The sequence below is a fragment of the Salvelinus sp. IW2-2015 genome, linkage group LG11 (assembly GCF_002910315.2).
Source record: "Salvelinus sp. IW2-2015 linkage group LG11, ASM291031v2, whole genome shotgun sequence".
NCBI lineage: Eukaryota > Metazoa > Chordata > Actinopteri > Salmoniformes > Salmonidae > Salvelinus > Salvelinus sp. IW2-2015.
Window position 1 is genome coordinate 30,142,275 of NC_036851.1, and position 21,727 is coordinate 30,164,001.

At 44.0% G+C, this 21,727-nt stretch overlaps 1 protein-coding gene across 1 annotated transcript in view; it reads right to left on the bottom strand.

Moving 5' to 3' along the window:
• slc4a8 (solute carrier family 4 member 8) overlaps nt 1-21,727 on the bottom strand; it is a 61,822-nt gene that overhangs the window by 15,501 nt on the left and 24,594 nt on the right. Inside the window, exons 2-12 of the mRNA XM_023996687.2 lie at nt 12,903-12,984; nt 11,488-11,643; nt 10,205-10,340; nt 9,952-10,112; nt 8,858-9,055; nt 7,934-8,022; nt 5,832-5,989; nt 5,432-5,519; nt 5,061-5,207; nt 4,729-4,829; nt 4,259-4,433 (exon numbers count right to left, since the gene is read on the bottom strand). Of these exons, the coding sequence (XP_023852455.1) occupies nt 4,259-4,433; nt 4,729-4,829; nt 5,061-5,207; nt 5,432-5,519; nt 5,832-5,989; nt 7,934-8,022; nt 8,858-9,055; nt 9,952-10,112; nt 10,205-10,340; nt 11,488-11,643; nt 12,903-12,984 (1,491 nt within the window). The remainder of the gene's footprint in view (nt 1-4,258; nt 4,434-4,728; nt 4,830-5,060; nt 5,208-5,431; nt 5,520-5,831; nt 5,990-7,933; nt 8,023-8,857; nt 9,056-9,951; nt 10,113-10,204; nt 10,341-11,487; nt 11,644-12,902; nt 12,985-21,727) is intronic.

Below are 21,727 nucleotides of genomic sequence, written 5' to 3' on the forward strand. Positions count from 1 at the left end.
GAATACCTAGGATAGGATAAAGTAATCCTTCTAACCCCCCCCCCCCCTTAGAGTTAGATGCACTATTGTAAAGTGGTTGTTCCACTGGACATCATAAGGTGAATGCACCAACTTGTAAGTCGCTCTGGATAAGAGCGTCTGCTAAATGACTTAAATGTAAATGTAAATAGGATTTCTTTCTTACAGCATTTTGAGAGAATATGAATGCGCAATTAGATACCATCTGTAGAGGTGCTATCTTTATCAGCATCATAAAAGCTGATAGTATTTCAACCACATAGAATATGCATCCAAGCCGAACTGAAATCTTATCAGAAACATGTTGGGTTGTTTTCACAGCTTTCAATTTCCTTGCAACCAGTCAAACTGTCATTTTGAAATTTTGCACAGAAAATCTTTCCCGTTTTTTGTTGTTGAGTTATTGTATTTTCTCCCTGGTCCCTGAACATCTTTGCTCTGCGAAAGAAACAGAGATGACAGAGAAAACGTTCATTCTTTCGATTTATGACATTATTCTGGTGAGCAAGGGTTTATTTAGTCTTCTATGGCAACATATAATGACAGAAGAGAAGCTGCATATATTTAATTATAGACAAGTTGACTAACAAATAGCCTACCAAAATGTCAGAAATTATAACCAGAAACATGCAGTGCCTTCAGAAACTATTCATACCCCTTGACTTATTCCACATTTTGTTCTTACAGTTTGAAATCAAACTGTAATATTTTCTTTCTCTTTTTGTTCTTCACAAATCTACACACAACACCCCATAATGACCAAGTCAATTTTTTTGATGGAAATGTTTGCAAGTTTATTGAAAATGAAATATCTAATTTACATACGTTTTCACATCCCTGAGTCAATAGAATCACCATTGACAGTGATTACAGCTGTGAGTCTTTCTGGGTAAGTCACTAAGAGCTTTGCACACCTGGATTGTACAATATTCGCACATAATTATTTTAAAAACTCGACCTCTGTCAACCTCTGTCTAGTTGGCTGTTGATCATTGCTAGACAGCCACTTTCAAGTCTTGCCATAGATTTTCAAGGCATTTTAAGTCAAAACTGTAACTAGGCCACTCAGGAACATTCAATGGCCTCTTGGTAAGCAACTACAGTATAATGTATATTTGGCCTTATGTTTTAGGTTATTGTCCTGCTGAAAGGTGTATTTGTCTCCCAGTGTCGGTTGGAAAGCAGACAGAACCAGGTTTTCCTCTATGATTTTGCCTGTGCTTAGCTCTATTCCGTTTCTTTCTATCCAAAATAAAACTCTCTAGTCCTTGCCGATGACAAGCATTCCCATAACATGATGCAGCCACCACCATGATTGAATTGGCACCAAACATAACACATTGTATGCAGGACATAAAGTTAATTTCTTTGGTACATTTTGGGACTGGGAGACTAGTAAGCATTGAGGGAAAGATGAATGGAGCAAAGGACAGAGAGATCCTTGATGAAAACCTGCTCCAGAGCGCCCAGGACCTCTGACTGGGGTGAAGACAACGACCCTAAACACACAGCAAAGACAACGCAGGAGTGGCTTCGGGACAAGTCTCTGAATGTCCTTGAGTGGCCCAGCCAGAGACCGGACTTGAACTCGGTCGAGCATCTCTGGAGAGACCTGAAAATAGCTGTGCAGCTCCCATCCAACCTGACAGAGCTTGAGAGGATCTGCAGAGAAGAATGGGAGAAACTTCCAAATACAGGCGTGCCAAGCTTGTAGCGTCATACCCAAGAAGAAGAGGCATTAATAGCTGCCAAAGGTGCTTCAACAAAGTACTGACTAAAAGGGTCTGAATACTTATGTAAATGTTATATTTCAATTTATTTACTTTAATACATTTGCAAACATTTCTAAAAACCTGTTTTTGCTTTGTCATTATGGGATATTGTGTGTAGATTGATGAGGGAAAACAAATATTTTAAAATAAGGCTGTAACGTAACAAAATGCGGAAAAGGTCAAGGGGTCTGAATACTTTCCGAATGCACTGTATGTGACTTAAGCTAATTTTTACTCCTGAACTAATTTAGTCTTGCCATTACAAAGGGGTTGACTAATTACTGACTCAAGACATTTCAGCTTTTCATTTTTTATTAATTTGTAAACATTTCTTAAAACATATTTCCACTCTGTAGGCCAGTGGCACAAAATCAAAAATTTTCATTCAGGCTATAACAAAATGTGGAAAAAGTCAAGGGGTGTGAATATTTTCTGAAGGGACTGTATCTAAATAATAACAACAAAAAACGTCCCTCCGATTCTGACTGTAGCCTACAGTGCATTTTCTATATTAGCGGGTTAGGGTGTGGGCCTCAGATTTTCATTTTATCACATATAGTTGCGCATTTGCGGATGGGTTATTAGCAATTGCGGGCAGGTGCGGGCGAACAAACAGCTGACCCGTGCACCACTAGTGCAGGAGTCTGTGAGTGTGTGTGAACTTATTTGTGACCCGTTTCAGGAAGCTAGGCGTATGTAGCATGTCACTACTTCACAGGATAGGCATTTGAACATAATTTTTTGGTTGCTGATCAAAATATTTTTGTTGTTGTTGCAGAAATGCCTTCGTGAACATGTGGACTTTGATATGCCTTAATAACAAACTTGTATAGCATCTATAAATACGAATACAATTGTTAAATTATGAGCCTCGTTGGTTTAGCCATGGAAAAAGACAGGACCCTTCCTGCTAGCCATGATTGGCTGAGATAATGGATGGGCTGGATATACCGAGAGATGAGTTTGGATTGGTCTGCCATGTAGCATGCTTCTGTCTATAACATGAGCTCCTCAGTGTGTGTATATAATCCTTGCTACCACAGCTCTTTTTTAAAGATATAACGTTAGCCATGGAGAACTGCAAAAGTGTTGCTACTGCTCTCAATAACATTGCTGCCCTAAATATTGCAGGCGACATCGACAAAGATCAGTGGGAAAAAGTTGTGATGAACTACTTTTTGCAAATGGTCAGTATGAAACGGAGTCACTTGACACAACGGGCCAAACAAGCTGTAGCCACAAACAAAACGGAAACGACACAGGAAGACAACTTACTTAGTTAAAGTGGTTCCAGTCTGTCGTGAAGAGTACCTCCATGTATACGGGTTTGAGTGTAGCTACATTTTCAGATATTATAAGTTTCAAATTTTTCCAGAAAGTCACTTTTTTTATTGTAAGTTAAAACGTCCTGTTAGCTAGCTAGCGTTAGCTTGCTGGCACGCTAGCTAACGTTACGTGTATGATCTGTGTAGTAATATTATTTGTATCTCAGAAAGCCATTTGCATTGCTAGTTAGAGCCTATGGCCTAGTTATAACATTGAACCTAGTTGGTTAGCTTTAGCTACCTGCAGATTCATACTACAGCATTTCATGCATGGTGTCTAGCTATGACAACCCATTTGTACTGTGTTGGTTGGGATTATGGTTCATTGTTTAGCTAACTAGCTACATGTCTAAACAAAAGACTCCACTTGGCCAGATGATCACATGACCCAGCCAGGTGTGTCGGGGGGGTGATTACAGATTGCATTTCTTTCACATGAGCCATCAGTTTAGACAAGTGTGTCTGGGTAAGCATCATATAATAATTATAAAATATTTATAAAATATTTTTATCTAGACACTCTATTTTTGATATTGCTCTATGCAAATATGCAAGTAACCATTTCACTGTAACGTTTACACTTACTGTGTCCTGTGCATGTGACAAATAACCTTAGATTTATAGTGTGTGTTTACCAGAGGCGGTAATGTGAAAAACAACATGACCTGCACCAACGTCAGATTAGGATATAGGCAAAGGACTAGATAAAGTGTATTTTTACCTGGCATTTTTCCTTATTGTAGGCTACTACTTTCACCACTTTTCGTCTTGAAATCTCTGGTTGTTATCTACACTACCTTACTCACTCTGTTTAGCACATGGCATCACATGTGAATCCTTAAAGAGATGGGTGGGGCTAAGGCTTAAGAGGGTGTGAACGATGCTGAATAGGTGTAGATAAAGAAGAGCTCCACAGTAGGTTTACCAAAACATTCAAGGGCTATTTTCTCAAAAGTGGGGTTAGAAGTTTATCAACTTTCAAAGCAGAATTACTTTCCCATTGTTCCTCAACTGTAGTGTATGATATACCATTTTGTAGCTGAGAGTCTCTACTTTTATCCAATGTAAAAAACACCATTTCAAATTTTGCAACACAAGACCAAATTGAGGTGGTCGGTCACATTTGTATATGTGTGTTCTTACAATGCGTCCCTCCGTAGCCTCCCCCAGCAGGCCTCCGAAGGTGATGACTGGGGACATGCAAGCGCAGTAGAGGAAGAGGAAGGAGGCAACACACTGAAGACTCAACCCATCTTTGTAGTCACTCAGATAGAATGGAGCCTTCCGCTTAATGTCCAGGATCAGACCCCCAAACAATCTACACAGGAGAGGGGGAGGAGGAGTGGGAGGAGAGCAGTACCAATATCAATACATCACCTTATGAGTTCAAAGCTCAATTAGGCAAAATAAAAAGTTAAATACAAAAATAACTCAGTCAAAGTCACAAGAACAAAAATATTGCTTGTTTGTCTCCATTTAGACAATACATTCACTTTTATTTAGAAATAGCAATACTGTGGGCAAGATCCTTGTTCTTATGCATTGATTGAGTTCCCCAGCAGCAGAAACCTAAGCCTAACTCCTAACCCTGTTTGTTGTTCAGAGTAACATACCTTCCTGTTCTCTGGAGCTCAGGACCATGATGTTCTGCGTGAAACTCCTCTTCCACAGGGCAGGTCGTACCGTTGGGCATCCCCGGAATTTTCCGCTTCTCCTGCACACACAACCAATCAAACAACTCACAATGAGCATCAGCAGCCAATCAGGAACAAACAGAACAATTTGAACCCCAATCACAAAAAGCCTTGCCACAAACCATTACAAATTAAGCATACTGGTGCTCATGTTTGCTCCACATTGTTTAATGGATCACTTAAACCATACAGTAAGATATAGCCAAAGGGACAGTCACATTACCACAGTCACATTACCATAGTCACATTACCTGAGAGGGGACACTCTTGGGGGGCTCGATGCGGATGGACGGGTCCCACTCCCCGGGGGGAAGAACGGTTACCTGATCCAGAAACTCATCTATACCAGCCAGCAGGTCACTGCGGTCCTTAGCTTTATATGCCACATCATGGAAAATCTGACAGAGAGAGAGGAAGGGAGAAAGAGAGAGAGAGTGATCTGATAAAGATAGGAGGTAATGAATTGTCTGTGCCAACTGAGATCTGACACAGAACAAGGACAAAGATCTGGCACACAAACTGGCACTTTCTGTAACTCTATCTAGGGTTGCCAAGAGTTGCCATTTACCCCCTGAATGTTTAGTGTTAAAGAGGATGAATGTAGACTTTTGTTGAACTTTACCTCGTCAGTCATGATGGTTGCCATGGAGCGGCCAATCTCGTGGTACTGCTGAGCCTTTCCGTCTGGGCCCAGGAGGATGAACATGAACCTGCAACAGTGACTGGGTTAACAATACTGGATACTACTATGCTATCATACGCAACGCTACAATGCTATGAAAGCATCGGGTGGCTGTCCTATCTGACCAGAATATTGTCTGTCATTTTCTGTTAATTTACTGAAGATTCTACACACCTCAGTCACCAACTGCTTTTTGCCAATCATCCCCTTACTAACATTATCATATGAATGCATTAGAATCATAGAATAGGACCAACACTACCTGGTGGGTATTGGGACCTCAGTGAAGCCAGTGAGCAGGACAGACAGACACACACACACACCAAACACAGTAGACTACCTGGTGGGTATGGGGACCTCAGTGAGGCCAGTGAGCAGTACGGCAGGGGAGAGGCGTACGAAGGCCACCACAGGTCTCTCCAGAAAGTCCAGCTCTCCCACCAGGACGTTAGAGGCCTCGGCTCCTGTAGGAATCTTCTTCATGAAGTGCATGTCCACCTGTGAGAGGAGAGGAAGGAGGTTTTTGAATGCTTCAACTAAATCCCTGACCTATAGACAAAAAGCCATTAATATAGTATTAAATACTGCCACAGTAGGCTACATAGCTGCAGTATCACACCTGTCTATCTATACTATGCTTGTGTTTCTATTTACAGTATTACTATATGAGTTCAGGCCTTGGGTTTCTTGGGTTTCTAGTCCTTAGTCTAAAGTGATTTCTTCTCCTCGTCTTCATCTGTACTGATCTGAGAACACATAGTGGATACAGAATCAGGAATATGCTTTCACCAGTTTGATGATGCGTATCAGTGCAGGTGAAGGGAAGGAGACAAGGAGATTAAACCACTATAGAGTATTGAGATGCATCCTTAAATCTGAATAATGTTATATATGATAAAGGCTGCCTGGGACAGGATGTGGCTCAGTAATAATAAGACAATGTGTAGTACCCTTGCTCCTCCCTGGAGGGCGCTGTGTGGCCCAGATGTTCCCTGACTGACACCAGTGATTGATTCCAGCAGGATGGTGCATAGCAGCCACACAGTATCACCCAGTCAGCAAGTCAGGGGATGTCTGTGTGCTGAGGTCTGTGTAATACTGTACATTGATTATATTATACTGGTGTGCAAGTCACTGTAATGGCGAGGTCCATATGTATGGTGGTGAGTTTAATTTTGATTCTGTTGTACAATATGCATTTGTCTATATTTGGCCACTTCTCCTCGGACAGAAGTATTTGCTGTTGGCTCCCATAAGGATTAGATCAATGAGAGACTAAGAGTATATATATCTCTCTCTCTCTCTCTCGGTCCTTAGCTCTCTCGGTCCTTAGCTCCCTCTCTTTCTGTCTCTCTTTCTGTCTCTCTCTCTGTCTCTCTCTCTCTGTCTCTCTCTCTCTCTATCTCTCTCTCTCTCTATATATATATATCTCTCTCTCTCTGTCTCTCTCTCTCTCTCAATTCATCATTCAATTCCAAGGGGCTTTATTCGCATGGAAACATGTGTTAACATTGCAAAGCAAGTGAGGTAGATATTATACAAAAGTGAAATAAACAATACAAATTAAGATAAACATTACACATACAGAAGTTTCAAAACATAAAGACATTACAAATTTATATTATATATATGAGTGTTGTAACAATGTACAAATGGTTAAAAGCAACAAGTTAAAATAAATAAGCATAAATATGGGTTGTATTTACAAATGGTGTTTTGTTCTTCACTGGTTTGCCCTTTTCTTGTGGCAACAGTCAAAATCTTGCTGCTGGTGATGGCACACTGTGGATTTCTCCCAGTAGATATGGGAGTTTATCAAAATTGGATTGTTTTCAAATTCTTTGTGGATCTGTGTAATCTGTGGGAAATATGTCTCTCTAATATGGTCATACATTGGGCAGGAGGTTAGGAAGTGCAGCTCGTTTCCACTCATTTTGTGGGCAGTGAGCACATAGCCTGTCTTCTCTTGAGAGCCTGTCTGCCTACGGCGGCCTTCTCAATAGCAAGGCTAGCTCACTGAGTCTGTACATAGTAAAGCTTTCCTTAATTTGGTCAGTCCACAGTGGTCAGGGTATTCTGCCACTGGTACTCTCTGTTTAGGGCAAATAGCATTCTAGTTTGCTTTGTTTTTTGTTAATTCTTCCAATGTGTCAAGTAATTATCTTTTTGTTTTCTCATGATTTGGTTGGGTCTAATTGTGCTGTTGTCCTGGGGCTCTGTGGGGTGTGTTTGTGTTTGTGAACAGAGCCCTAGGACCAGCTTGCTTAGGGGACTCTTCTCCAGGTTCATCTCTCTGTAGGTGATGGCTCTCTCTCTCTCTCTCTCTCTCTCTCTCGCTCTCTCTCTGTGTGTGTGTCTGGTGTGATCTTCACAGCTCTCTGATCCAGACAGCAGTGAGTCACTTCACCGCGGTACCAAACACACGCACACACACACACGTACCTTGCTAAGGTCCACTTGGCTGTTGTCGTGGTTGGCTCCGTTTTTTACCTCTATGTTGGTGGGGGGAGGCTGAGGGGAGACAGTTGGACCTGAGGGATCAGAGCGGTGTGGAGGAGTGTGTGTGAGGTGCTGTTGGTACATTTTCCTCTGTACTTCTGCCAAGAGAGTGAAACTAATCGTTGTTCAGCTAATATATCAGACATTTTCTCTTTGGGAACAATTTTATTGATTCCTGGCAGATGACTAACGGAAGTTTCAATTAGACTTTTTGACACATCAAAGAAGGCTGTCATTAGTTACTATATCCCACTCTCTTTCTCTCTCTCTCCCCACTCTATTTCTATCTGTCACCCATCTGTTGACTCCCTCCCTCACTTCTTCTCTCACTTTTCCCTCCCCCTCACATTTTCCCTCCTTTCCCCCCCTATCCATCAGCAGGTTGGCATTTATTGGAATGACTCATGTACTGGAAGTAGCTCTGCAGAGTGGTCACTGACTGTCACAGACACAATTAATACAATCAGATTATTTACATAACCTTAACCGTAACCACACTGCTAGCCCTAATGTCTAACCCTAACCTTAAATTAGGACAAAAAAGCACATTTGTATTTTCATAAATTTTTACGATATAGCCAATTTTGACCTAGCAGCTGGCCCATTTAACGGAAATCAGCTCTGCCTCCAGGGCAAGATTCATGACAATAAATGTCAACCTGCTTTCTATCCTCCCCTTCCCTTCTCTCTGCCCTTCCTCCCACACTTCTCTCTGCCCTTCCTCCAACTTCCTGTCTGCCCTTCCTCCCACACTTCTCTCTGCCCTTCCACCCACCCTTCTCTCTGCCCTTCCTCCCACACTTCTCTCTGCCCTTCCTCCCACACTTCTCTCTGCCTTTCCACCCACCCTTCTCTCCTGGTACCCACCGCTCTTTTCCATGTGGGGTTCAGAGTGCTTGCGTCCGGCATCGGCAAATGAGCGCACCATGTCAGGGATGAGCTGGTGATGGCCTGACCTCTTCTTCTCGTTCTGGTGGTGGTGTCTCTTCAGCAGGGCCTCCCTTACCTTCAGCCTCACACTGTCGTCCAGCTCATGGGACGCCTCTTGCTGGTCCAACACCATATCTGCACCAGGACACACCACAAAAACAATCATAGATTGTTGGACAAAAAAAAATGGTCGGTGCCATTTTTTAATGAGCAGGAAAATTAAACTGAAAACCGTGATTATTTTGTCATAATCGAACCGAAACTGAACTGACCTCAAAAAAAGCACTAATCGCTCATCACTAAAGTGTGCTTCTGTACTGTGATATTCATTGTTGTGTCTAGACTAGGACCCCACCTCTCTCTCAGCACACTCTGTAATGTCATGCATGATAAGACTACAGGACAGTCTCTGTATGCTGTTAGACACAATGCTCTTACATCATCTAGACAGACAGGTGACAGGTGCAGCTGACAGGTGTCACATGGAGAAGAGCGAGGGAGCCACCTGTTCAGCCTGCCTGTGTACCTGTCACCCTATGGTGAAATGTGTGAGATAGACACAGTTCACTGCTCTAGCCCTCCATCATCTCTCATTTGACTGTAATGACTTTATATATTTAGGGCACTAGTCTAGCAATATGGTGACAATTGCCTTGTCAATGTAAAGCTAATACCTTACATATGTCATATTTTCTTTGGGGAATTTGTAATTGGTCTGTCAGTAGCAGCTGTTGAGGTGGGGTTTTGTGTGTGAAACTGCAGGAATGTGAAATTACCTATTCTTGAACTGGACTTTTGATTCCTGTTCAATATATTGATTGAAGATATTTATCTGTGTAGTGTTTTATTATAATTTGTTTGTATTTTGACATGTTATTCTGGAAGATTTGAGATCAGAGGGTGAGGCAGTGGGAAGGTAGATATGGGGATTGAACCCCTGTCTCTGGTGGGGAGTCATACATGTGTCTGGAGCCAGGAGCATTACCACTGGACCACCGGCTCTTCCCTGTCTGTGTGTTGGTCTGACTAACCTGCGATCTCCTCGATGGTGTTGGCCTGCATGTCCAGCAGCACACTGCCGTTGATGAGGCAGCTACGCAGCTCAAACAGGCTGTGGAGGGACAGCGTGGCCACATAGGGCTTACTCCACCTCTCTCCTCCATCCTCCACGTCCTCCTCAAACTTCAACCACCTACAGGGATGAGAGAGATGTTTAGCGCTTAAAGCAATGTAGGGATTCTCACAAGCCTCACGCATACACACACTCCTATGTCCCTCCCTGACCTGGCAGTTTCTTTCCACTCTGCGTCCTTGCCCTCTTTGACACAGATCTCATCCAGCTCAGTGAAGAGCTCGTGGGCCACATGTTCAGAATCCTCCTCTGTCCCCAGAATGAACTGGACACGCTGGGACGGAGTGTCTACATGGAGTGAGAGAGATGAAGAGGAGAGAGAGAAGGATGGATAGAGAGAGATGATGAGGGGAGAGAGAGGGATACAGGGCAGGGAAGGTGAAGAGAGATGAACAGAGGAGCGATGAAGAGGAGAGAAAAGGAAGGATAGAGAGAGAGGAAATAATGGCGGGAGCAGAGGTAGTAGGATAGGATGTGTGGGTTGAGAAGAGAAGCAGAGTAAATAATGATAGGAGATGGACTGTTTAGATATTTACAATTGTTTCCTGCCTGTGTTGATGGAGGGATTATTGACTGAAATCTTGTTGACCTCAAAGATATTACAGTATTTCAGACCATATTGCAGATGGAACCCCGTCCCCCCCCGTCCCCCCCACACTGACACAATAGTGTGTGTGTGTTTTATGTGTGCCAGTTCCCGCTCTGGGCTGCCTAATCAGCATGCTTATCAATATTAGCCTGGGGTGCTGAGGCAGGTTGCATTAGCAGTGTGTCCACAGCCCTGTGAAGGTGACATGGATCAACACCACTGGCCTAGCTGCCTGGCCTGGCCTGTGCTGCACTATTGACTTGATTTGTTTACCATCCTCTCTCTAACAGAGAGGAAATATAGACACGTAGGTTAGCCTACACATGTGAATGGCTTCCAACAGAACAACCTCAGGGATAGAACTGCAGAGAATTCTCCCCCATATGGATCAGCAGCAAGCAACCTTGGACATGATGTACAGTTAGTGTCCATGTTCATTCATGGACACAGAAACATTTATATAGGATTTCATTGAAATTCCACATGATGCTGTTTGGATTGAACATAGTCAAATTGCTGCACGTGTACAGTGTACATTGTGTGTGTGGTCTTGTTCTTCTATCCTTGTTGGGACCTAAAATCCCCCAAAGTCTCCTCAAGGATAATAAAACAAGGAAAATTCTCCCTTCCCACGTCCCCATGAGGACAAATGTTATTTTAAGCTTAGGGGTTAGGTTTAGGGTTAGGGTTACAATTAGGGTTACAATTAGGGTTAGGGGTTAGGTTTAGGTTTTGGGTTAGGGTTATGGGTTAAGGGTTATGATTAAGTTTAGGGAAAATTTGATTTTGAATGCAAATCAATTTTAGGTCTCCTCGAGGATAGACAAGTTTGTGTGTGTATGTCACCATGAGAGGCTGAGGCCCCCTCTCCCTCCTCGTCCTGCTGCGTAGCGTTCCCTGCCCTCCTGTCCTTCTTGCGGTGGCGTGAGCCGTGGGGGCGGTGGTGGCGGTGGCTCTGTCTACCCATGGGCATACTCACCCCCAAAAACAGAGTCCTGTGGCCTGGAGAGAGAGGGAGGTGGAACAGAGAGGAGAAGAGGTGGAACAGAGGAGAAGAGGTGGATCAGAGAGGAGAAGAGGTGGATCAGAGAGAGGGAGGTGGAACAGAGAGGAGAAGAGGTGGATCAGAGAGGAGAAGAGGTGGATCAGAGAGGAGAAGAGGTAGAACAGAGAGGAGATAGAGGTGGAACAGAGAGGAGAAGAGGTGGATCAGAGAGGAGAAGAGGTGGATCAGAGAGGAGAAGAGGTGGAACAGAGAGGAGAAGAGGTGGATCAGAGAGAGGGAGAGAGACAGATTTAATAGCCCTCACATCAGCACTATAAAAACTCAGAGAAAGAGAGAGAGTGAACAAATGTATTGTGATTTAGCTTGGTGCAATGGTGCATATTCAACATGGGTCCTACATCGTTTTCTATAAATATTTTAGGTAAGCTTGATTTAGCTTATCCAGCACAATGGGACAAGTAAAAAAGCTAAGGGCAGGATGAAGTAAATAAGAGTTAATGTTCTAAAGGCTCACAGTAGTCAGGAATCAAGCAGCTGTTGAATTTGTTGAATCTGCCCAATCTCATCTGTTAGGCAATCATGAATAACGCATGACACAACAGCCTTTTGGCAGCCACATGTTGGAGGCTGTGTGTGTGTGTGTGTGTGTGTGTGTGTCTGTGTTTGTGTATGTGTGTGTGTGTGTGTGTGTGTGCGCGTGTCAGCTACCTTGATAAACATTCAGTGCAAATGTACTTGATGTGAGTCGACAGCTAATAATATAAGAAAGTTGTCAGAATAATGTGTTATAGGAGAGTTAGAAGAGTCAAATCATCAGGGTGTGTTCAGTTCTCTATCCAGCTTTCTCCTCATTACAGAGGAAAGTGAGACAACACGCACACACACACACACACACACACCAATGACAGAGTAGACCCCCCTCAACCTGCTCAGGCCTACCTGGCGGATCCATTATTAATGTAGATCTCTATCCATTTGAACCAGAACATGGCCAGGGATGGACAAACACATACACACTTACACACACTAGAAAGAAAGACACACTTGGCATTATCTCGTGAACAAACCTGTGTGGTACACAATATTGTGCTAACACATGCAAATATGCTCATACAAACACACACACACACAAATATATATACACACTTGCACATGAACAGTGGTTGCCCGACTCCTGTGCTGAAAAATGTATGAGCTCAATTGCTAAGCACACATACACACAGATAAAGGTTAATGAGGTGGTCAGGTGTCTCACCCTCTAGCTCCTCCTTCTCATAGTGGATGTTGAGGACTGAGCTGGTTCCTCCTTGGTCCACTACCACTTCCTCATCTGCCCTCTGGAAGATACAAACACAGGAAATACACTCTTAAAAAAGGTATTATCTAGAACCTAAAATGGAGAAACCTTTGAATAAGCTTTTTTGGATCCAAGTAAAACCATTTTAGGTTCCACGAAGAAGCCTTTCCACAGAGGGTTCTACATGGAACCCAAAAGGGTTCTACTTGAAACCAAAAAGGGTTCTACCTGGAACCAAAAAGGTTATCCTATGGGGACTGCCAAATAACCCCTTTGCAGCCCTTTTTTCAAAAGAGTGTAACATTAGAATCTCTCACACACACACGTTTACACACATACACATGCGCTCATTCACACATACACACGGACGGACATGCACGTACACTCACATGCACACACAGAAGCTGTGAGGAGCTAGATCAACATCATAATAATAATTAATTTAACTTTTATAGCACTATTCATTACATAATGAATCTCAAAGCGCTTTAAAGCAACACAAAAAATACAAGCAATTTAGAAAACAACAACATCATTCATGAGATGGAAGGTCATGTGGAGGGGCGGGAAAGTGCAGGCCTGAGTGGTCATCGGAGGGAGGTGGTCAAATGGGGAGAGCAAGATGGTCTCTGGAGCAAGTCCGGAGGAAGGCAGGCAGCAAGGTGTCTCAGAGTCCTTGCCATCTGTGTCATAAGGTCAATTGGAGCACCAAACCCCATTCTCAGTTCCAAAGAGCCACTAACTGGCCCTAACTGATGATCTCCTATCAAAAACCAGCATCAAAGCATAGACACTTGGTAACTCAGAGAGAACTCAAACTACAGTCAGAACAGCCTCAGAGGCTATATCACATTAGGAGCCTCAGAGGACGACACTAATGCATAAAAAGTAGATTATAGGTCAGATGGTTGTTTCTTTCACGCTCGCGCACCGAGACATGCTACCTTGTCCCAGACCTGCTGTTTTCAACTCTCTAGAGATACTCTGAATGATCGGCTATGAAAAGCCAAATTACATTTACTCCTGAGGTGCTGACCTGTTGCACCTTCTACAACCACTGTGATTATTATTATCTGACCCTGCTGGTCATCGAAGAACATTTGAACATCTTGTCCATGTTCTGTTATAATCTCCACCAGGCACAGTCAGAAGAGGACTGGCCACCCCTCAGAGCCTGGTTCCTCTCTAGGTTTCTTCCTAGGTTCCGGCCTTTCCAGGGAGTTTTTCCTAGCCACCGTGCTTCTACATCTGCATTGCTTGCTGTTTGGGGTTTTAGGCTGAGTTTCTGTACAGCACTTTGTGACATCAGCTGATGTAAGGACTTTATAAATACATTTGATTGATTGATTGACAGGGAGGAGGTGTTGGCACTCCGAGTAGTCCACCAGTCATTTAGTCCACCAGTCATTTACACCAGTCACCCTTTAGTCCGGCAGTCATTTACACCAGGCACCCTTTAGTCCGGCAGTCATTTACACCAGTCATCCTTTAGTCCGGCAGTCATTTACACCAGTCATCCTTTAGTCCGGCAGTCATTTACACCAGTCATCCTTTAGCTTCACAGCTCTCTGATCCAGACATGCAGTGAGTGCACTCAACCGCGTACAAACACACGCACACACCACACACGTACCTTGCTAAGGTCCACTTGGCTTTTCGTGGTTGGCTCCGTTGTTACCTCTATGTTGGGGGGAGGCTGAGAGACAGTTGGACCTGAGGATCAGACGGTGTGGAGGAGTGTGTTGTGGAGGTGGCTGGTGTTACATTTTCCTTCTGTACTTCTGCCAAGAGAGTGAACTAATCGTTGTTCAGCTAAGTATATCAGACAGTTTCTCTTTGGGACAATTTTATTGATTCTGGCAGTGACTAAACGGAAGTTTCAATTATGACTTTTGACACATCAAAAGAAAGGCTGTCATTACGTTACTATAGGCCCACCTCTTCTCTCTCTCTCCCCATCTATTTCTATCTGTCAACCCATTCTGTTTGACTCCTCCCTCACTTTTCTTCTCTCACTTTTTCCCTCCCCCTCACATCTCCCTCTTCCCCCCCTATCCATCAGGCAGGTTGGCAATTTATTGGAATGTACTCATGACTGGAAGTAGCTCTGCGCAGAGTGGTCACTGACTGTCACAGAACAATTAAATAGCAATCAGATATTAGCATAACCTTTAACGTAACCACACAACATTAGCGCCTAATGTCTAAACCCTACCTTAAATTAAGACAAAAAGCACATTTGTATTTTCATAATTTTACGATAAAGCCAATTTTGACCCTAGCAAGCTGGGCCCATTAACGGAAATCAGCGTCTCGCTCCAGGCAAGGATCATTGACAAAAATGTCCAAACCTGCTTTCTAAATCCTCCCTTCCCTCTCTCTGCCCTTCCTCCCACACTTCTCTCTGCCCTTCCTCCCACCACTTCTCTCTGCCCCTCCTTCCCACACTTCTCCTCGCCCTTCCTCCCACACTTCTCTCTGCCCTTCCTCCCACACTTCTCTCATGCCTTCCAACCACCCTTCTCTCTGCGCCTTCCTCCGCACACTTCTCTCTGCCCTCCTCCCACCTTCCTCTGCCTTTCCACCCAACCCTTCTCTCCTGGTACCCACCCTCTTTCCATGGTGGGTTCAGAGTGCTTGCTCCGGCATCGGGCAAAATGAGCTCACCATTTGTACGATGAGCTGGTGAATGGGCCTGGACCTCTTCTTCTCGTTCTGGTGGTGGTGTCTCTTCAGCAGGGCGCTCCCTTACCTTCAGCCTCACACTGTCGTCCACGCTCATGGACGCCTCTTGCTGGTCCAACACCAACTCTGCATCCAGGACACACCACAAAAACAATCATAGATTGACAAAAAAAAAGGTGCGTGCCCATTTTTTAATGAGCAGGAAAAATTAAACTGAAACCGTGATATTTTTGTCATAATCGAACCCGAAACTTGAACTGACCTCAAAAAAAGCACTAATCGCTCATCTACAATGTGCTTCTGTACTGTGATCTACTGCCATTGTTGATGTCTAGACTATGACCCCACCTCCTCTCAGGCACACTCTGTAATGTCATGGCATGATAAAGACAATTACAGGACAGTCTCTGGTATGCATGTAGGACATCATCTCACTCATCACATCTAGTAAGACAGTGGACGTGAGTGAAGGTTCAGCATGGAAAGAGCAGGAGCCACCTGTTCAGCCTTGCTGCTTACCTGTCACCCGTATGGTGAAAATGTGAGACTACACAGTTCACTGCTCTAGCCCTCCCATCCATCTCTCATTTGACTGTAATTGACTTTATATTAAATTTAGGGCACTTAGTTCTAGCTAATATTGGTTGACAATTGCCTTGTCAAGAGTAAAGCTAATGACCTTACATATGTCATATTTCTTTGGGGAATTTGTATATTGGTCTGTCATAGCAGCTGTTGAGGGGTTTTGTGTGTGAAACTGCTAGCGAATGTGAAATTTACCATCTCTTGAACTGGACTTTTTGATTCTCTGTCAATTATATGCATTGAAAGATATTTATCTGTGTAGGTTTATATTATAATTGTTTGTAATTTGCATGTTATTCTGGAAAGATTTGAGATCAGAGGTGAGCAGTGGGAAGCGTAGATATGGGAATTGAACCCCTGCTCTGGTGGAGTCATACATGTGTCTGGAGCCAGGGAGCATTACCACTTGCGACCACCGCTCTTCCCTTGTCTGTGTGTTGTCTGAACTAACCTGCGATCTCCTCGATGGTGTTGGTCCTGGCATGTCCCAGCAGCACACTGCGTTTGATGATGGCATACGCAGCTTTCAAACGAGGCTGTGGAGGACAGCGTGGCCACCATAGGGTTACTCACCTCTCTCCTCCATCTCCACCGTCGCTCCTCAAACTATCAAACCACCTACAGGATGAGAGAGATGTTTAGCGCTTTAAAGCAAATGTAGGGATTCTCACCAAGCCTCACGCTTACCACACACTCCTATTGTCCCTCCCTGACCTGCAGTTTCTTTCCACCTCTGCGTCCTTGCCCTCTCTTTGAACACAGATTCATCCAGCCTCAGTGAAGAGCTGCTGGGACACATGTCAGGAATCCTCCTCTGTCCCAGATGAACTGGACACGCCTGGACAGGAGTGCTACATGGAGGAGAGAGATGAAGAGGAGAAAGAGAAGAGGATGATAGAGAGAGGATGAATGACGGGAGAGAGAGATAACAGGCAGGGAAGTGAAGAGAAGCTGCCATGAACAGACGAGAGCGATGAGAGAGAGAAAAAGGCAAGATAGAGAGACGAGGTAAATAATGCGGGACCAGAGAGAGATAGGATGTGTGGGTTGAGAAGAGAAGCAGAGTAAATAATGATAGGAGAGACTGTTTAGATATTTACAAATTGTTTCCTGCCTGTGTTGATGGAGGATTATTGACTGAAATTCTTGTTGACCTCAAAGAATATTACACAGTATTTCAGCCATATTGGCAGATGGAACCCCGTCCCCCCCCCGTCCCCCCACCACTGACACAATAGTGTTGTGTGTGCTTTTATGTGTGCCAGTGCCCGCTCTGGGCTGCCTAATCAGCAATGCTTATCATACTATTAGCCTGGGTGCTGAGGCAGTTGCAATTATTCAGTGTTCCACAGCCCTGTGAAGTGACAGTGGTCACACACCACTGCCTAGCTGCCTGCCTGGCCTGTGAATGCACTATTGACTTGATGTTGTTTACCATCCTCTCTCTAACAGGAGGAATATATAGATACCGTAGGTTAAGCCTTAACACATGGTGAAATGGCCTTCCAACAGAACAACCCAGGGATAAGAACTGCAGAGATTCTCCTCCCATATCGGATCAGCAGACAAGCAACCTTGGACATTGATGTACAGTTAGTGGTCCATGTTCATTACATGGACACAGAAACTTTATTATGGATTTCATGTGAAATTCCACATGATGCTGTTTGGATTGAACATAGTCAAATTGCTCACGGTGTACAGTGATACTTCGTGTGTGTGGTCTTGTTCTTCTATCCTTGTTGGGACCTAAAATCCCCCAAGTCTCCCTCAAGGATAATAAAAACAAGGAAAAATTTCCCCTTCCACGTCCCCACTGAGGACCATGTGGGTTATTTTTAGCTTAGGGGTTAGGTTTTAGGGTTAGGGTTACAATTAGCGGTTAACTTAGGGTTAGGGTTAGGTTTAGGGTTTGGTTATAGGTTATGGGTAAGGTTTCGATTAAGTTTAGGGAAAATTTGTTTGAATCAAATCAATTTATAGGTCTCCCGAGGATAGACGAGTCTTGTGTGTGTTATGGTCACCATGGAATGGCTGAGGCCCCCTCTTCCCTCCTTCGTCCGTGCCTGCGTTTAGCGTTCCCTGCCCTCCTGGTCCTTTCTGCGGTGGCGTGACGCGTGGGGCGGTGGGGCGGTGGCTCTGTCTACCCATGGGCATACTCACCGCCAAAAACAGAGTGCCTGTGGCCTGGAGAGAGAGGGAGTGAACAGAGAGGAGAAGAAGGTGGACAGAGGAGAAGAGGTGGATCAGAGAGGGAGAAGAGGTGGATCAGATGAGAGGGCGTGGAACAGAAGGGGAAGAGGTGGGTCAGAGAGGAGAAGAGGTGGATCAGAGAGGAGAAGGAAAGGGTGGATCAGAGAGGAGAAGAGGTGAACAGAGAGGAGAAGAGGTGATCAGAGAGGAGAAGAGGTGATCGAAGAGGGAGAAGAGGTGGATCAGAGAGGAGAAGAGGTGGACAGAAGAGGAGGAAGAGGTGGAACAGAGAGGAGAAGGTGGATCAGAGAGGAGAAGAGTGGATCAGAGAGTAGAAGAGAGGAACAGAGAGGAGAAGAGGTGGATCAGAGAGAGGGAGAGAGACAGATTTAATAGCCCTCAACATCAGCACTATAAAAACTCAGAGAAAGAGAGAGAGTGAACACAATGTATTGTGATTTAGCTTGGTGCAATGGTGCATATTCAACATGGGTCCTACATCGTTTTCTATTAAATATTTTTAGGTAAGCTTGATTTAGCTTATCCAGCACAAATGGGACAAGTTAAAAAAAGCTAAGGGCAGGATGAAGTAAATAAGAGTTAATGTTCTAAAGGCTCACAGTAGTCAGGAATCAGCAGCTGTTGAATTTGTTGAATCTGCCCAATCTCATCTGTAGGCAATCATGAATACAGCATGACACAACAGCCTTTTGGAGCCACATGTTGGAGGCTGTGTGTGGTGTTGTGTGTGTGTGTGTGTCTGTGTTTGTGTATGTTGTTGTGTGGTGTTGTGTGTGTGCGCGTGTCAGTACCTTGATGAACTTCAGTGCAAAGTACTTGATGTGAGTCGACAGCTAATAATATTAAATAGTTGTCAGAATAATGTGTTATAGGAGAGTTAGAAGAGTCAAATCATCAGGGTGTGTTCAGTTCTCTATCCAGCTTTCTCCTCATTACAGAGGAAAGTGAGAACAACACGCACACACACACACACACACCACACACAATGACAGAGTAGACCCCCCTCAACCTGTCTCAGGCCTACCTGGCGATCCATTATTAATGTAGATCTCTATCCATTTGAACCAGAACAGGCCAGGATGACAAACACATACACACTTACACACACTAGAAAGAAAGAACCACTTGGCATTATCTCGTGAAACAAACCTGTGTGGTACACATATTGTGCTAACACATGCAAATATGCTCATACAAACAACACACACACAAAATATATAACACACTTGCACATGAACAATGGTTGCCCGACTCCTGTGCTGAAAAAGGTATGAGCTCAATTGCTAAGCACACATACACACAGATAAAGGTTAATGAGGTGTCAGGTGTCTCACCCTTCTAGCTCCTCCTTCTCATAGTGGAGGTGAGGACTGAGCTGGTTCCTCCTTGGTCCACTACCAACTTCCTAATCTGCCCTCTGGAAGATACAAACACAGGAGAATACACTCTTAAAAAAGGTATTATCTAGAACCTAAAATGGAGAAACCTTTGAATAAGCTTTTTTGGATCCAAGTAAACCATTTTAGGTTCCACGAAGAAAGCCTTTCCACAGAGGGTTCTACATGGAACCCAAAAGGGTTCTACTTGAAACCAAAAAGGGTTCTACCTGGAACAAAAAGGTTATCCTATGGGGACTGCCAAATAACCCCTTTGCAGCCCTTTTTTCAAAAGAGTGTAACATTGAATCTCTCACACACACACGTTTTACACACATACACATGCGCTCATTCACACATACACACGACGGACATGCACGTACACTCACATGCACACACAGAAGCTGTGAGAGCTAGATCAACATCATAATAATAATTAATTTAACTTTTATAGCACTATTCATTACATAATGAATCTCAAAGCGCTTTAAAGCAACACAAAAAATAACAAGCAATTTAGAAAACAACAACATCATTCATGAGATGGAAGGTCATGTGGAGGGGCGGAAAGTGCAGGCCTGAAGTGGTCATCGGAGGGAGGTGGTCAAATGGGGAGAGCAAGATGGTCTCTGGAGCAGTCCGGAGGAAGGCAGGGCAGCAAGGTGTCTCAGAGTCCTTGCCATCTGTGTCATAAGGTCAATTGGAGCACCAACCCCATTCTCAGTTCCAAAGAGCCACTAACTGCCCTAATGATGATCTCCTATCAAAAACCAGCATCAAAGCATTAGACACTTGGTAACTCAGAGAGAACTCAAACTACAGTCAGAACAGCCTCAGAGGCTATATCACATTAGGAGCCTCAGAGGACGACACTAATGCATAAAAGTAGATTATAGGTCAGATGGTGTTTCTTTTCACGCTCGCGCACCGAGACATGTACCTTGTCCCAGACCTGCTGTTTTCAACTCTCTAGAGATACTCTGAATGATCGGCTATGAAAAAGCCAAATTACATTTACTCCTGAGGTGCTGACCTGTTGCACCTCTACAACCACTGTGATTATTATTATCTGACCCTGCTGGTCATCGAAGAACATTTGAACATCTTGTCCATGTTCTGTTATAATCTCCACCAGGCACAGTCAGAAGAGACTGGCCACCCCTCAGAGCCTGGTTCCTCTCTAGGTTTCTTCCTAGGTTCGGCCTTTCCAGGGAGTTTTTCCTAGCCACCGTGCTTCTACATCTGCATTGCTTGCTGTTTGGGTTTTAGGCTGAGTTTCTGTACAGCACTTTGTGACATCAGCTGATGTAAGAAGGCTTTATAAATACATTTGATTGAAATTTGACATACACACATACACACAGACACATACATGTGCACACAGACACACACACACACACACACACACACACACACACACACACACACACACACACACACACACACACACACACACACACACACACACAACACACACACACACACACACACACACACACACACACAAAAACACACCCGTACACACACATTAGGCCTGGCCTTGAAGAAGACAAGAGATGTGAAGGGCAGGCAGGCCAGTGAAACCTCCAATCTGTGCCATCCAGGGAGAGTTGAATCAATAAATAAACAAAGTGACACACTCATCAGACTGACTGATGCTGCTAGTTGGCTGCGGTGATGTTGTACTGTATCTTCAGAGAGATCAAGGTTTCTAGATGAACTTATTTCACCCAATTTATGATAAACATGTTTGGTTTCTGACATTCTTTTGCTTACACTGCAGTGTGTGTTTGTGTGTGTTGTGTGTGTGTTGTGTGTGTGTGTGTGTGTGTGTGTGTGTGTGTGTTGTGTGTGTGTGTGTGTGTGTATGTGTGTGTGTGTGTGTGTGTGTGTGTGTGTGTGTGTGTGTGTGTATGTGAGGGT